At 40.0% G+C, this 15,705-nt stretch overlaps 1 protein-coding gene across 7 annotated transcripts in view; it reads right to left on the minus strand.

Moving 5' to 3' along the window:
• Positions 1–1,735: 1,735 nt before the first annotated feature.
• The window catches only part of rbfox1 (RNA binding fox-1 homolog 1), a 322,181-nt gene continuing 308,211 nt past the window's right edge, over positions 1,736–15,705 (minus strand). For 4 of the 7 annotated variants that reach the window (XM_078558397.1, XM_078558395.1, XM_078558391.1 and 1 more), the window contains 2 exons: positions 3,790–3,865; positions 1,736–3,496 (listed from right to left, as the gene is read on the minus strand). In XM_078558397.1, coding sequence (XP_078414523.1) covers position 3,496; positions 3,790–3,865 — 77 coding nt within the window. In that variant the 3' untranslated portion in view covers positions 1,736–3,495. Of the gene's footprint in view, positions 3,497–3,789; positions 3,866–15,705 lie in introns of those variants that run through there. The other 3 variants (XM_078558394.1, XM_078558392.1, XR_013578929.1) reach the window with 2 other exon arrangements.

Consider the following 15,705-nt stretch of genomic DNA (forward strand, 5'->3'; position numbering starts at 1 on the left):
ATTTAATCTCCCCATCCTCTCAATCGTTCTCATTGCCCTCTTTTGTATTATTTCAATAGATTTTTATTAGTACGCTTCACTTCTTTTTCCATATTCAATTGAAAAATTATCTTTGCCATTCTGATGCCTTTTTTTAAACATTCTTAAATGAAGTTTGATGTCAAATTCATTTTAATTCTATGGCAATTTCCTTCATGGCCCAAATGTCTTTTCCTTCTTTATGAGTTACTTGGTGGTCCTGTTTAATCAGACGAGAGCACCTTAAGCGTTGTACCTATGCTTCGCATTCAGAAGGAAATCTGTAATTTCCCCACTCCCCCAGCCATATTAAGATCTGCCAAGCTTAGTCTGACAAGACTTCTCAAGTGCATAAAATAGGAGATTTGATCATTCCTTGTAATCATATCCAAGATGATTTCTCAATTTATTGGATCATTTAGCTGGGTCTCTGCTCCCCTTTTACATTATTCTGGGAGTTCCAGGTTTTTCAGCTAGGCCTGCATATAAAATAGGCACAGACCCAGCATTGCCATGGTAAAGAGACACAAGCTGTGTTCTTGGTCCTTCTGCCTCAATTTTCTTTGGTTACGTCCAGCAACTAATCCCAGTAGCACATCAAGAAGCTTCAAGAACATTGACTGTGGCCAATGACGAGGCCAGGCAGCAAGGTGAAGTTAGCTGACAGAGTAAGTGTCTTACTTTTTTCAGGAACCCTGTGGATTTTTGGACATCATAATTCTGCCTCTGCTTTGCCACTTCTACTCCCAGTTTCCAGCTAAAATATCCTGTTGGTGAGTGGAACTATACTGGGGGTGTGACTTTGCCATATTAATAACCCAGCTCACAAAATTCTGACATATTTTGGCCACAATGGATTCAATACTCTTTGGCTGCACTGGCCTAGAAATACATTGATCCTGTGCCCATTTTGCAAGGGCAAAATTGGCTCCTAAGCGCCCAGTATGCCAGGTTGCATTCACTTGCATATTCTGCAATAGAATTGCACCAGCTGTCACATTGGCAAAGGAAGATTGTCCAGAAAAAAAGGATATCCAGAACCCATGTCTGAAGCAGGTATGAAGACTTTTCATTTGCAAATAAGAGGCTTAACAGCCTTTGAGGCCCCCTTTGCAAACAGCTCTGTCGTTACCAAGCCTGCTACCAATAAGATAGGTTTGCTAAAAATTACTTCAATGGATGTGGAGCCTGAAGAAGAACTCCAGTGTGCTCCCAATCTCCCCGACCTTCTCTGCTCACTTCCTCCTGATTCCCAATCATACCCATTCCTTGCTGATTGTCTCCGCTCCTTTCCAAGAACTACCTGAAGGACGCTGTCAGTGACACAGTGACCTAAAACCTAATGTCAGTTCACTGACAATCTGCCCAGGGATGCCCAGTATGTGCCTATAGTTCACTCTCCATTTTAAATGAGGCCAGAAGCCAAATATTATGCGTGCCTCAAGCCTGTCAATTCTGATGCAATGATCATTCTTTGGCCTAGCTGGCATCAGCAGACCTTCACTAAAATTAATACCTAGACCAGTGTGCCTGTCCAACGCTAGGATGCAGGGCTCCAGGGAAATTGACCCCACAGTGTCTAAAGAATTCCTCTCCCATGTGAAAATAGGTAGTAACAGTTCTACGTGCAATACAGGTTAATAGGCCCAAATCACAAGTTAAGCAACATTTGATAATGTTCCATTATTGGTTAAAAAAAAAGAAGCAACAGTGTCAGTAATTTCAATTTTGTGAAATTTTATTGATGGTTATTGTTCAACTGATCATACTGCATGCACATACGATGACAAAGAGAAAGCCTGGCCACAACACTTTCCAGCAGGTTTTTAATCGCATAGGTATATCACAGATTGTGGGTTGATATTTACTAGGTGTACGCCAGGAGGCGCACACAGTACACATGAGGAGTATAACTAAGAATTGCAGCAAAAAGGCAGAGGAAAAAGTTTTTAAGCTGCATTATTACAAAAAACAAGGAGACCTGTGACAAACACCCCAACTTAGGTACTGTTAAACAGGACAAAGTGAACGGATTCTAGCATATGCACAGACAAGCTGCAATTTTTCAAGGACGCTCAGACAAGCTGACCCGACAACTTGCTTACATTGCGCTTTTAACACTGAAATGGCCCAGAGGCGGAATCGGCTTTCTAGTTTTGTGATTTATTCAAAGCATTATAAGTAAAATGCTTCCTTTTTGTGAACACTTTTAATTCGGTCCAGTCCAAAAATAAAAGGCCTCCTCGGAAAATAACATAACAAAATAACACGAGCTGTCAAGCAATGAAAAATTGCTGTTTGTTTACACAACACAGTCATGTCTCAAAAGTACCAAGCTGACGAAAATACCATGATTATCTACACTTAATGACTGCAATACTTGTAAAATGCTTATATAAATCTGGATATGATTATCATGTATTCCATAAAAATGATACGCCTTACAGTTGATCTACTATGCTAATTCTAAAACATCATAGGCTGTGTAATCTATAACTGAACATTTCCACTGCACAATTTGAAATTTATTTATACATTTTACTGGTACAAAGAACCTAGTTTATTACTTTCCTTCTGACAAAAAGAAAAATATAAACAATGCTTTATCACCATTTTTGAATGTTTTCCCTCCCATAATACAAAAGTCAGCAATGATATCAATAATTTATATACTGGAAGTAATATAAAAAGAATGCTCATTGATGGCCTAACTAGCAGATTTACTTAAATAGACCTATCTATGGTTGAACTGCTGAATACTGCCTGGTGGAGTATCTTGTAATTGAATGGATGGCCCTTCTGAAACCTTATGTACAAGTGCCGAGAAACATTGAAAAACATAACCTTTGGCTTGAACAAATAGTGAATAATTTAAGACAATTGATAGCAAGATACTTGGTGCAGTGGTGCCCTCTTTCAAATCTATATAATGCAGGTTGACACCCCTTCCCTTAACCCTCCCTCCTTCATAAAGCAAACAAAATTGAAATGAGGAAAAATGACTGATTTAGTCACTTGCAATCCTACAAAACAGGTGAGAATCCCAATGGCTGCTGTTCTGCATCTTCATATGTACGTGTCTCAGTGATTGTGGTTCTCTCAGTTCTTACATCTCAGTCTTTTATCACCAATAGAAAAGCAGCTGCTTTAGCCAATAATCAGATATGTAACTTTCAGAAATCAAAACCCACTTATTAAAATACACAGAACAAAATATCTGAGGTATAAGATTAAAAAAATGTAGTATTTTCCTCTTTTTAGAGTTGCTAAAATGATGCACTACTGCATGTATTGCAATACCCAGGCCTTGGAAAAGCTTCTTTTTTCCCCAGCAGAAGATTTAATGGTATGTCATTTAGTATGGAGCAAAACGGCTGTATCCCCCTCGGTATATACTAGCCTGCAATGAAGAAAGAACGAGACCGACATCATCAGCAAGGCTCCTAGTCTTGGCATCAGTCAAGGGTGTAAAAGCATTCTGAAACAAAGTGATGGATTTAATTATCAAAATGACTAATTATTCCATTAAGCCAAACGTTCAGCTAGGTGATACTCACAAAATTAGAAATATAATAACTTACATGCACTACATTGCCAAGAAATTAAGACATTCATCAAGTTTACTGGAAGGATTAATGTGGCATTTTAGCTGCTGTTAGCACCAGAGACAAATTCAATTAAGTTAAACTGAGGATATGCTGGCGGAGATAAAAAAAATATGCAGGATTGAAGCAGCAAGAAAGGATACTAGTGAATCAATGATAATCTTACCACGGCACCAACGCCGTAGGTGGCTGCTGGAGCAAGTGCGTGGTGGTAGGGGTCTGCAGCATAAACTCTTCCGTAACTGAAAGTAAAGGAAGGGTGTATCAGTTAAAACTATACATGGTAAAGAAAAGTGATACAACAAAGCTACAGTATACTATAGGAATCACTTGATAAGGGTTTGACAAAAGGTGCAGTGTGATGTACACCGATAAAATAATGCAAACAGAAAATACAAAATGTAGAAAAACAAAAATCAAAGCACATTTATGTTTCCTAATGTATTAGTTCTCACGGTTTATATATTAACATTCTTGTCGTGTGATATTGTATTATTGTGAAATCCTCTCTATAATCCAGCTAACAGCCTCCTGCTTGTCAAATATGGGGAATCACAATGGAGACCTTCCTCTTCGGAAATGGACAATGTGAAGAAATCACTTGAGCTGTACTCTCATGGCTTATGATACCACCATGAACATTGCATATTGGTTGACCCTATAACACACTTACAATTTTATATATATATATATATTATTTTATATTAAATAATTACTTTAAATTTGAAAAGGAATACAATACACTGTGGTTATAAATTGCATTTGTTTGTTACCCCTACTGCAAGTTGTTTGCTTCTCGATGTATCCCCTGATTCTGCAGACCATTCCCCAGCCAAGTTAATGGGCAGCTGAGAGTCTGCCATCATTTTCCCTATTTATGCTCTTGAACAGGCAGAAGGCAAATTAGATTATTTTTTTTTTTCAATTTAACGTCCCTTCCTGGATGGAAATGATTTCCTTGTACAACTCAGTTGAGGTTGGAAAATGACAATGTAAGGGATGACAGTAGAGAACTTGTTTCCTATCAGTCCTGGCATAGCAATGTAAACATATCAATTTCTAGCACCTTGGGCCAACCAGAGGACATAAGCTGAAATCATTACAATCTGTTTCATCTTCCTTTCATACCTCACCATTTTCACAGGTTATGGGAGGCTGCAGAATTAATGCTATAAAGGAAGATGGTAACAGCTAGTGCAAATTTGGTGAATGTATTTCATTTAGCCAATAGGAAAAAATACTGAACTGATTATGAGGACAGAACTTTTCAAACAGTTAACAAAATGTTACTGCTGCTAGCAACCTACATTCCATGTCTAAAGTAATTAATTGCTACGTGACCCAAGCTAAATGAAATAGCGTTTCCACAATAAGTTACTTTTCACTAAGGTATTTTGCAAAAGGGATCTTGCATACAGAACGATGCACCATCAGTTTAATTATATCAAGTAGTGTGGATGCTTTTCTCACTGCATAATGGTTTGTTAATGGCTGCTTATCAAATCGATAATTTACACTCCATCACATTGTCTTAATGGAAATGTACTGAGCTTCAACATACATGTCTCCTGTTTACTGTATATGAGCTCAGTTGAAATGTGCTCAAAATTACTAGTACTATTTTAATCTGAACTATGATGCAGACAAATCAATTGGAATTTTAAACTCTTGGGAGAATTACTTATATTTTATTTTATAATGAATGTAAGAAAATGGAATAGAAATGGATGTTTTTGGGTAGGAAATGGGTGCAACATTTACCAACATCTAGGTATGAGGCCTTGCAATCTGTCCCAGAGACACAGCTGGCATCATATTGCTCTTCACTGTTTTTAAATATCCTTGGCAGCAACGAGTATCAATGTTGCATCAATTTAAATATGCAAAGAAGGTTTCCTGCTCTGTTTTGGGACCCTTCTGCAAAGTTTATGGAAAGTTAAGACTAGTTTTCCAGTTCTATAGCACCCTAATTGGTAGTCTTTAAATGGGCTGCTGGAGACCACAAAACAAATTATAGGGAATGGTTGTTTTTCACTTCTCCTTTGGAATCAACAGTGTGCTCCTGGAATGCCCTGCCTGGATATGTGGCAGAGGCAGGTTCAACTGAGGCATTCAAGAGGGCATTAAGTGATTATTTAAATAGTAACAATGTACAAGGTTCTGGGGAAAAGGCAGGAGAATGGCACTGAGTCATCATGCTCATTCGGAGAGCCAGTGCAGATACGATGGGCCGAGTGGCCTCCTTTTGCACTGTAACAATTCTGTGATTCTCTGATTCTGTTTATTCAGGTCGTTGTAGAACATTTTACATTTTTTTAAATCTATTTATAATTTATAAGTTCAGAGCTGTAAAAAAATGAAAGCCAACAAAACATTATTTGCTAAGTACTCTTAGTGAACCTGCTAATTTCTGTTATTTGGAAGAGAAAGAACTTTGTAATCCTTTTTTACAAAGTTTGCAAAATAATCAAATAAAACTGGGGTGTTCTTGGATGGAGACTGTGGCCTGAATTTTCAAAATGACAGAGAAGACTTATCCAACAGGAGGCCTGAATCTGGAAGTCTTTCCATCGAATCCAGCACCCATCATTTTCACCGGGGCGGGAGGGAGTGGGTTGTAGTTTGCACATCTGTGGCTCATGGAGGCAGCTGCACATGTTAAAGTGCAGCTGCCTCTAGTCAGGTCCAATTTTCAGTGACCAAAATACAACTTGTGCACTTTAGACTTATCAGGAGAAAGTCTAAAGTTAGCAGAGCTCTTTGGAGAGGGAGGATGGCCTTTTGGCGAGGTAGGATGGCCTTTTGAATGGGTCCAGGGATGCCGTTGGGAGAGGTAAGGTGCCCTTTGCGAAAGGTCACGTGCCCTTGGGATTGTTAAAAGTGCTGATGAATGTGTGTAATAAGTAGATAAACTCATTGGAATTGTCAATTTCATTGGAACCGTCAAGCTGTCAAGGAAATTCTCAAAGCTAATTGGAACTGCTAGCTGTCAAGCGATTTAAATATCCTGGCCTTTAAATTAAAAAAAAAATCAGTACTTTCTATTTAACTTTGTCTACTGATATGTGCCTGAGGGTGATCATTATAGCATTTGTGCTGCATGACTCATTTCACAACCTATCATTATCACTGTGGGATGCCTGTCATTTCACTGTCGTTATAAAGTCTTTTATGATGGGCTATGAATACAATTGCTTATTGTTATGAGGGATTAAGTGATTGAAGGAATTTAAATGTAGTGAATGGGTTTTTAATCTAAGAGAGGTTTTCTTCAAATAGTGAATTCATCAATAGACACTTGGAACTTTATTTTATTTCCTCTCAGCATGGGTCCTGAGGTCTGCCCATGGTGGGTGTTGGGTGAGTTGGCATGGAGGGTACAAGGGGGTATGGATTGGCATGAGTTGGCACTAAGTTGAGGCATGGGGAGTATTTGAGTGGGGGTGTGAGGGGATGAGGGCTAGAGGGTTATTTTTTGGCTTTTTTGCAGCCGGGATAAGGTGCCAGATCAGGTAGGCCTTTTGGTCAGTTGGATTCCGGCACCCCCTGTGCTGCCTCTGAGCTGTTTCCGAGGGCAGTGGGCATGACTCCTGTTAACACTCACGCCCCCTACCCCCTCACTCCAGAAAGAAAATCAGACCATCCGAGGCACTTTTTCCAACTGTACTCCTGAACCCTAAGTGAAAATTCAGGCCTTTCCATCCAAACTACAGCTCTGACACAGCATTTTTATAATAGATACTCATTTTCATTTTTATAAGCGTAAAAGGTTACTTCTGAGATCTTTGATTTGAAAAGACAGCATTGGAAGTTACTGCAGGACCAAAACCCCTGGGGGTCTGTTCTGTTGATACAAATGCAATGTAGTGAAACAGTTGCCCGCCTGAGCCTCAGGCACGGACTCAATTCAAAATCCTGTGAAAAGGGTCACCTGAATGCCTGGATCAACAAACGTGTAGTTTCCACACTGAAATGCCAATAGAATGTTACACTATGCGAGTCCAAGAGCAGAGCAGAGTTCTGGTGAGGTTCCAAAGCAAAGTAGCCTTTCCTAATGTCTGCTCCCAGTGCAGCAATTAAGTGAGCCTCTTTGGATCATAATCACACTCTCTGGGATTGAATATCTTTCCCTTGTAATGCCTGGAAGATTTGTATAAGCTTCAATAGGAAGCTTGCAAGTTACCAGCTCACTGAGATCCAAGGTGGACAAAAAGGGAATAATCTCCCTGGAAATACTTGAAACTTTTGCAGACACTTCCCCCTTAACATGGGAGGTTGGCAAAAGATTCAATCACAGCTTCCTGTTGCAAAGTGATGATAAACAAAAAAATAAGGTGTGGAATCCTTTGCTATTGGATTCCATTCTAGACTCTGGCCAGGTGATCTGCCTATCTTCTGCCTTGATTGGGACAAGAATTTCAGGGCCTGTGCATTTCTCCTCTAAGTCTATCTGAATTCCCAATATCATTCATTGTGTTTAGTACTGTTGGCTGGAGCTTCAACACACTATTCCAGGAAATGATTGAGTGGTAATTTGGCCGGTGACGTCCAATGCAGCAAGGCACCAACTGCAACAGTATCATCCCGGACAGATGTTAAACTGAAGCAAAGTAATTTCCTACAAGATGAGGTGGAAAATCAATGAAATAATCATCTTCAATATTGCTCCATGGTTTTTTTTGAGGCAGGTTCTAGTGTGAATTATGCAGAAGCCTGCAAACAGACATGCCAGGTTCTTAACCTCTTGAAAGAAGATAGTCCATGCTACATGAACATTAAAAACAGAGGCCAAAGAAACTATGCAAATGTTTCCATCACATTTTTGCTGCCTGTTTGCAGAATAACAGATTTTTACAGGTGAGCAAATGCGTACATACGGTGATTGGAATTTTAAATAAGGAGATTCAGTGTCCTCACTCTTGCGTCTCAGTTAGTAAGGATGTGGACTACAGAGTTACAGCAAATCAGGAAAGTCATAATTTTAATAATGACCTGTCAGGTGACTTTTGGGATACTGCAGCATTAGTCAAGAAACCTACCAGGTACCACTTCTCATCCATTTCTACCTGAATGTGCATGAGGACAGGCTGAAGTTCCAGACCTGGGCTTGTTAACATTCACAGTCCTGTCTTACATAGATACATACATATATGCATACACACGAATTAGGAGCAGGAGTAGGCCATTTGGCCTCTTGAGCCTGCTCCACCATTCAAACAATCATGGTTGAACTGATAGCAGCCTCAACTCCACTTTCCTTCCTACACCCTACACCCTTTGACTCCCTTGTCAACCAAGAATCTATCTAACACAGCATTAAAAATATTCAATGACCTTTTAAATATTCAATGAATTTGTGAACCAGATGGGTTTCTACAACAATTGATAATAGTTCTCATGGTTGACTAGCTTTATAGTCCAGGTTCTATTAATTAAATTTAAATTCCACCAGCTACTATGGTGGGATTTGAATACATTCCTCCCCTGCCCCACCCCACCCCGCCCCGCCCTGCCCCGCCCCTGGGGTCCCTGGTTTACTAGTCCAGTAACATTACCACTACACCGCCATCTCCCCTGATGAAGCATGGTCACTTAGATGAAATACTACTTGGATGCCATCACCCCCAAGAATATTTAAACTCCAGTTTATGTTAGTCGCTTTAAGAAAGGCAGGAAAAAATTGTGGAGAGAATTCTGAATTTAATGATCAATATTCAATGGATTAAAATTCAGTCAACACAGTTCAACAAAATGGATAATGTTTAAAAGCTCAGTAATCCTATTTTCCACATGCTACAAAGAACCTGGATGTTCTGGTTACATGCCACAAAGAAAACATCATGCTTTTATTCAGGTGCTTTATTCACCTAATTATGAATATTGTGAACATCTAGACAAATGCACATCTGCTTCAAATAGAAATCTCATTCAGCCATTGATTTTCCATGGAACTTTCTCATTCTCTGCCTTCATATGGCGGTCCTGACCAAAGCATAATTCTTAGTAAATTGGTAAGCAATTTATTTGGATCCAGCAGCTGCATACACTGGCATGTCAAATACAAAATTTCAACAGACCACTGCTCTTTGTTCATATTTTTGAGATTACTCATATTTTTGTATATTAAAGAAAATGACAATTAAAAAGATAAATAGTGCAGTATTATTTATCAGTGCCTTCTTTAATGAAAGAAAGGACTTGCGTTCATGTATTGCCTTTCATTACCCCAGGACGTTCCAAAGCACTTAACAGTTAATCGAGTACTTTCGAAGAGTAGTCAGTCATTGTTGTAATGTATCAATCCTGCACCACACACTTCTGACTGAAATGGGTGGGCAGGTATACCAACTGTTCTGCTAGAAAACAGGCAAGAGATTTTATGACTAAAGTTCATCGATAGTTACTATTTCTGTGTTAACCATGTTCTATTCATCCATTATATTGACAGTGCTGGAATAATAAGAACATCAGTTTTGTAACCGTGTTAAAAGCAGGAACCCACTTTTATAATCTGGTCATCCTACTGCCCAAGGAATGTGTGCAAAATGTGAAGTACCCAGTCGCCCACAGTGCCAATATGGTTTCTTATGAGTGAAAAGAATTGATCGATGGTCAGCTCTCTCTAATCAGATGAACACAGATAGCAATATAGCAGAGTATCTCAGTGCCAAATGTATTACACCACCAATATTATACTGTTCTTCCAACAGGATAAATACCTTGGTAGTGTGGTGGATAATAATGTACATGGTGATGGAAGCATTAAATTATTAATTGGTACAATATTGCACTAGAATATCCTCTAGTACACTTAAACACATCAAAGAAAATCTTCCTCACTGCAAAGCACAGCATGATTGTTTGGCTGTTTAAAATTTACATTAAATTTGGAACATAAAACTGGAAGTGCTGAATCTGCATCAATTACACACTACTCTAATTAGAGGCTGAATTTTCAGGCCTTTCACCCAGCAGAAAGAGGGTGATGGTGTTCTGAAGATGGAGCACGGCTGACTCCATTTTTCCCCTGCCAAGTAGCCAACCCAAGCAGACCTCTTGAAGAGAGCACCCAGCTGACTGAAATATTTAAATTGGTCTCAATGCATTGATAGGGAGTGTGTGCACGGTGCTCACCTGGACCAGTACCAGCTGGCAATCGGGGCAAGGTGAACTCAAGGGGTGAGTTCCTCCTGGCCATAAACCCAGCCTTGGCGGCTACTGCTTAAGTCTTCCCCCTTGGCTAATCTTCCCCCTGAGGGACCAACCTCGCTCCAGCCACCTGGTTACCACGCTGGGGTAAAATCAAGCCCTATTTTTCTTTGAAGAGCTAAAGAGCTTTTATCCCCATTAAAATCAAACCACAGGTTTGTCAACAATCTTTTTTTTATTCTTTCACAGAATGAGGGCATGGCTGATTGCTGACTAGGCCAGCATTTGTTTCCCATCTTAATTTCCCTTCAGAAGATGGTGGTGAGCTGTCTTCTTTAACCACTGCAGTCCATGTTGTGTAGGTACACCCACAGTGCTGTTAGGGAGTTCCAGCATTTTGACCCAGTGACATTGAAGGAACAGCGATATAGTTCCAAGTCAGGATGGTGTACGGCCTGGAGAGGATCTTGCAGGTGGTGGTGTTCCCATACATCGGCTTTTCTTGTCCTTCTAGGTGGTAGAGGTCATGGGTTTGAGAGGTGCTGTTGAAAGAGCCTTGGTGAGATGCTGCAGTGCATCTTGTAGATGGTACACACTGCTGCCACTGTGCATCAGGAGTGGAAGGAATGAATGTTTAAGGTGGGCTTTAATGCGGGCTGCTTTGTCCTGGATGGTGTCGAGCTTCTTGAGTCTTGTTGGAGCTGCACTCATCCAGGCAAACGGAGAATTGTGCCTTGTAGATTATGGACAGGCATTGGGGAGTCAGGCGGTGAATTACTCGCCATAAAATTCCCAGGGTCTGACCTGCTCTTGTGGACACTGTATTTATGTGGCTGCTGTAGTTGAGTTCCTGTTCAATGGTAATGCCCATGATGTTAAAAGTGGGGATTCAGCAGTGGTAATGCCATTGAATGTCAAGGGGAGATTGTTAGCCTCTCTCCTGTTGGAGATGGTCATTGCCTGGCACTTGTGTGGGGTGAATGTTACTTGCCACTTATCAGCCCAAGCCTGAATGATGTGTAGGTTTTGCTGCATTTGGTCACACACTGCTTCAGTGTCTGAGGAGTTGTGAATGTTGTTGAACATTGTGCAATCAACAGCGAATATCTCCACTTCTGACCTTATGATGGAAGGAAGGTCATTGATGAAGCAGCTGAAGATGATTGGGCCTAGGACACTACCCTGATGAACTCCTGATGTCCTGGGACTGTGATGATTGACCTCCAGCAATAGCCATCTTCCTTTCAGCTAGGTATGGCTCTAACCAGTGGAGAGCTTCCCCCCGATTCCTATTGTCTTCAGTGGTGGTAGGGCTCCTTGATGCAACACTGCTGCCTTGACGTCAAAGGCAGTTACTTTCACCTAACTATAAAAGAGTTCAGCTCTTTTGTCCAAGTTTGGACCAAGGCTGTAATGAGGTCAGGAGCTGAGAGGCCCTAAGTGGAACTCAAATTGAGCGCCAGTGAGCAGATTATTTCTGTATAAGTGCCGCTTGATCGCACGGTCAATGACCCCTTCCAGCACTTTACTGATGATCAAGAGTAGACTGATGGGGCGGTAATTGACTGGGTTGAATTTGTCCTGCTTTTGTGGATATATGTGTCTTGAAATATATATCTGTGCACGCTGGAGTCTTTTTTAACAAATGCAAGTTGCTTTAAACAGCTGCAGTATGTTTTAATAACACAGCATATTAACGTAGCATAGCAAAGTTTCTCCTGTTTTACCATACAACCTGTAAATTGCCTCCTGCTTACTTTGACAAATTCACTTAAATCATAGAGTAAATTTTATTTGTGAAATTGTTAACTCACAGTGAGTTAAAAAAGAAAACCTTTCAATATCTTCAGCCACAAGAATCCCCAGGGAAGAAGATCATTAGAGTACATGCCACCCAAAATAGGACAGTTCAAAGAATCTACCTCCATGTTTTGACAAGTTAGTTGTTTGGTAGTACAGAACTTGCTGAAAAAAGAGACATGTTTAAGCTTTTTGTCTTGCACTCATCAAAGCACTCACAAGAATACCAATATAAGGGAAGGCACCAATTTACACTGTATGTGAAGAGAATGCTGATTGGTTGGCAAGTAGCATTGCATGGAGAATGCACCAGTGATGGTGACTGATGGTTAACTGCCAAGCATTGTTTGAAATTTAAACCAGGCAGCTTGACCCTGATTAATCAAGGCATTGCCCTGAGGAATGAGAAATCTGCCAGGGTATTCTTTACTATGGTCTACCATAAGCCTACCTTCATTGGCCAATATATGTGTTGGGATTCTTACAGCTAAATGCACTATAAGATTGGTCTTATCAGCAACTTTGTAAGTAGGGCCCAAACCATTTGCTCACCATGCAAGCTTGATGCTGAAATAGAGTGCACCAAAAGCATCCTGCAGGATAATGGCTACGCTGATCAGATCATTTAGCGCTGTGTATCATGCAAGCTCATGAACAGGCCTAAGATTGTCACTTTCGGCCCTGAAAAGTGCCCAGTCTACCTCAGATTACCCTGGAAGGGCAAGGTATCTCAAAAATTTGAGTAACAGGTGAAGCTAGCTGTTTCACACTGCTACTATACAGAAGCAACACGAGTGGTATTCATCACTAACAGGATGCTGCTGTCAAGCCAGAAAGACGTTCTGCCTATCACAAATGAGTAATGTGATATATGAATTTCAGTGCCAGTGTGAGCTAGGTATGTAGGCCGTATGTCCAAAAACTGGTGGATCGTATCAAACAGCATGTCCCAGCCGCTGTTCGCAATGGGCAGGATACAGACCATACCCAACCAGCCCATGCTGGCAAAACTCAAAACACAGAGTCCAATGTTAGATGTGATTCCGTGATTGGACAACATTTGCTGAATAATCCTCAGTGTGCTAAGAATTACGCTGACAACCAATTTAAGAATGTCAGTCAGGCTCGCAATGTGGCACATTTGCGTCCACTGGAAGCTACATATATTAATACACAGAGCTCTGTACATTGTAGACAGAAGGAACATGTACATACATTGTGCCTGTTCAGCTAAACAAAATAAATAACAACCATTCGCTGACTCATTCCTCAGGGCAATACCTTGACCAATCAGGGTCAAGCTGCTTGGTTTAAATTTCAAACAATACTTGGCAGTTAACTGTCAGTCACCATCACTGATGCATTCTCCATGGCAACGTCACTCGCCAACCAATCAGCACTCTCTTCACACACAGTATAAATTGTTTTCTTCCCCTATATTGGTATTCTTGCTAATGTCCTGATGAGTGCAAGATGAAAAGTTTAGGCATGTCTCTTTTTTCAGCAATATGACAATTTCTTGAAACAAAAATAAATTGCGTCAGTAGAAAAAAGTCTATAAAACACCTTCCCACATTTATGATGTAACAGAAAAAGTACACACTGTGTAGAGCATTCCTGCACATCAAAATCGCACCTAATAGATAGACAGATGGACAGATAATAAAGCTAAAAAAAAATAATCTTATAAATAAATTGCCTATCTGTAATAGGTATGTATCCAATATTCATCACATTCATGCGATACATCCTCAAAATTCAAAACTGTGATAAGCATAGCTTCACATGTGGCCCCACCTAATTTAAATTAGCTGGATAAGAAAAGTGAGGTAGTATCTTCACCTCAAGTTTCAAAAGTATATTGCTCGCAACTCTAACAAATGACAGGAAGACGTTTTTAATCACATGGCAATAAAATCCAACACAATGATTTCAAATCAGTGTTAAAAGTCATTCCCCAGCACTATGCAAGATGCAGACATAATTCAGAGCAATGGGTTATAATTTTCCACTTCATTGTAGGAATGTAGGGACAGTTATCAACTGCCCAGACAATAATTATTACATTATAATTGTACTCTTGTATTCTTAACCAAGGATTCCACACAAGAGTTGCAAGATCTTCTATGTTGGATATTCATTACTTTTTCCTTATAACTTCCTTAACTAAGATTGAAAGCTGAGCAGAGGTGGGGTCCTACCTCTTGCTGGTGTACTGTCATCTGCACTGAGCTTATATTAGTACAGGGATGTAAGTTACCAATACTATCACCAGGGCTGTATCACACAGAGGATTGGCAGTTTAACTTTGATTTCTTGTTCAGAGTTAGAAGCAAAGAAATAAGTAATTTCAAATCAACAACATATTGGCTTCAATGCAGCTCATAGCCAAGTAATATAGGCGATAGGAAAATTAAATTATGTGAAGCTGAACTCAGTGTAATGTGAGAAAAATCATATATTTCACTGTAAACTTTTAAAGCTTTGGACATGTCCTTGGCAACAAAGCTTCTAAATCCCAAAATAAAGCTGGCAGTCATTTATAGTGTCCAGGAATCTAATTGTGGATCACTTTCATGACTCTAAGAGTGCTTTGGAACTTGATTGACATCCAGCCTGGACCTTAGCGAAGAGGCTCCAATAATTCTGCTCCCATGGGACTGACAACGAAGGCTATTCCTAACCATTTTAGTCAAAACCATAATTTGTTTTCAGCTGCTGATCATCGCATAAGATGCTTTCAGACTATCTCGATTGGAAAGGATATTGAAAGATTCAAATTGCACCTTGTCCAATCAGGAATTATCCTTTCCCTACTTAATCTTGTCACATTTTACACTCAGTCACATTTGACCAAGCATGTGAGTTGACCTAGAATTGTAAGCATGAGGCAGACAAGCTGTCAAATAGATAATGACCATGAAGCCAAAAAGGTTACCACTCTTTTTATTGTATAAGACTCAAGAACTAATGCACACTGCAAAACAGAAGGAATGGTCTGAAGATCCTGTCACATAAACTCCTTGCTTCACACATTGGGCTAGTCAGTGGATTTTGTTTTACTACGTAGGGTTACAATCATGAAATAACTTGTTTTACTTAAAAAAAACTCATTTGTTACTGCATCTTCGGC

The sequence above is a fragment of the Cetorhinus maximus genome, chromosome 15 (assembly GCF_964194155.1).
Source record: "Cetorhinus maximus chromosome 15, sCetMax3.hap1.1, whole genome shotgun sequence".
In the NCBI taxonomy this organism is placed as follows: domain Eukaryota; kingdom Metazoa; phylum Chordata; class Chondrichthyes; order Lamniformes; family Cetorhinidae; genus Cetorhinus; species Cetorhinus maximus.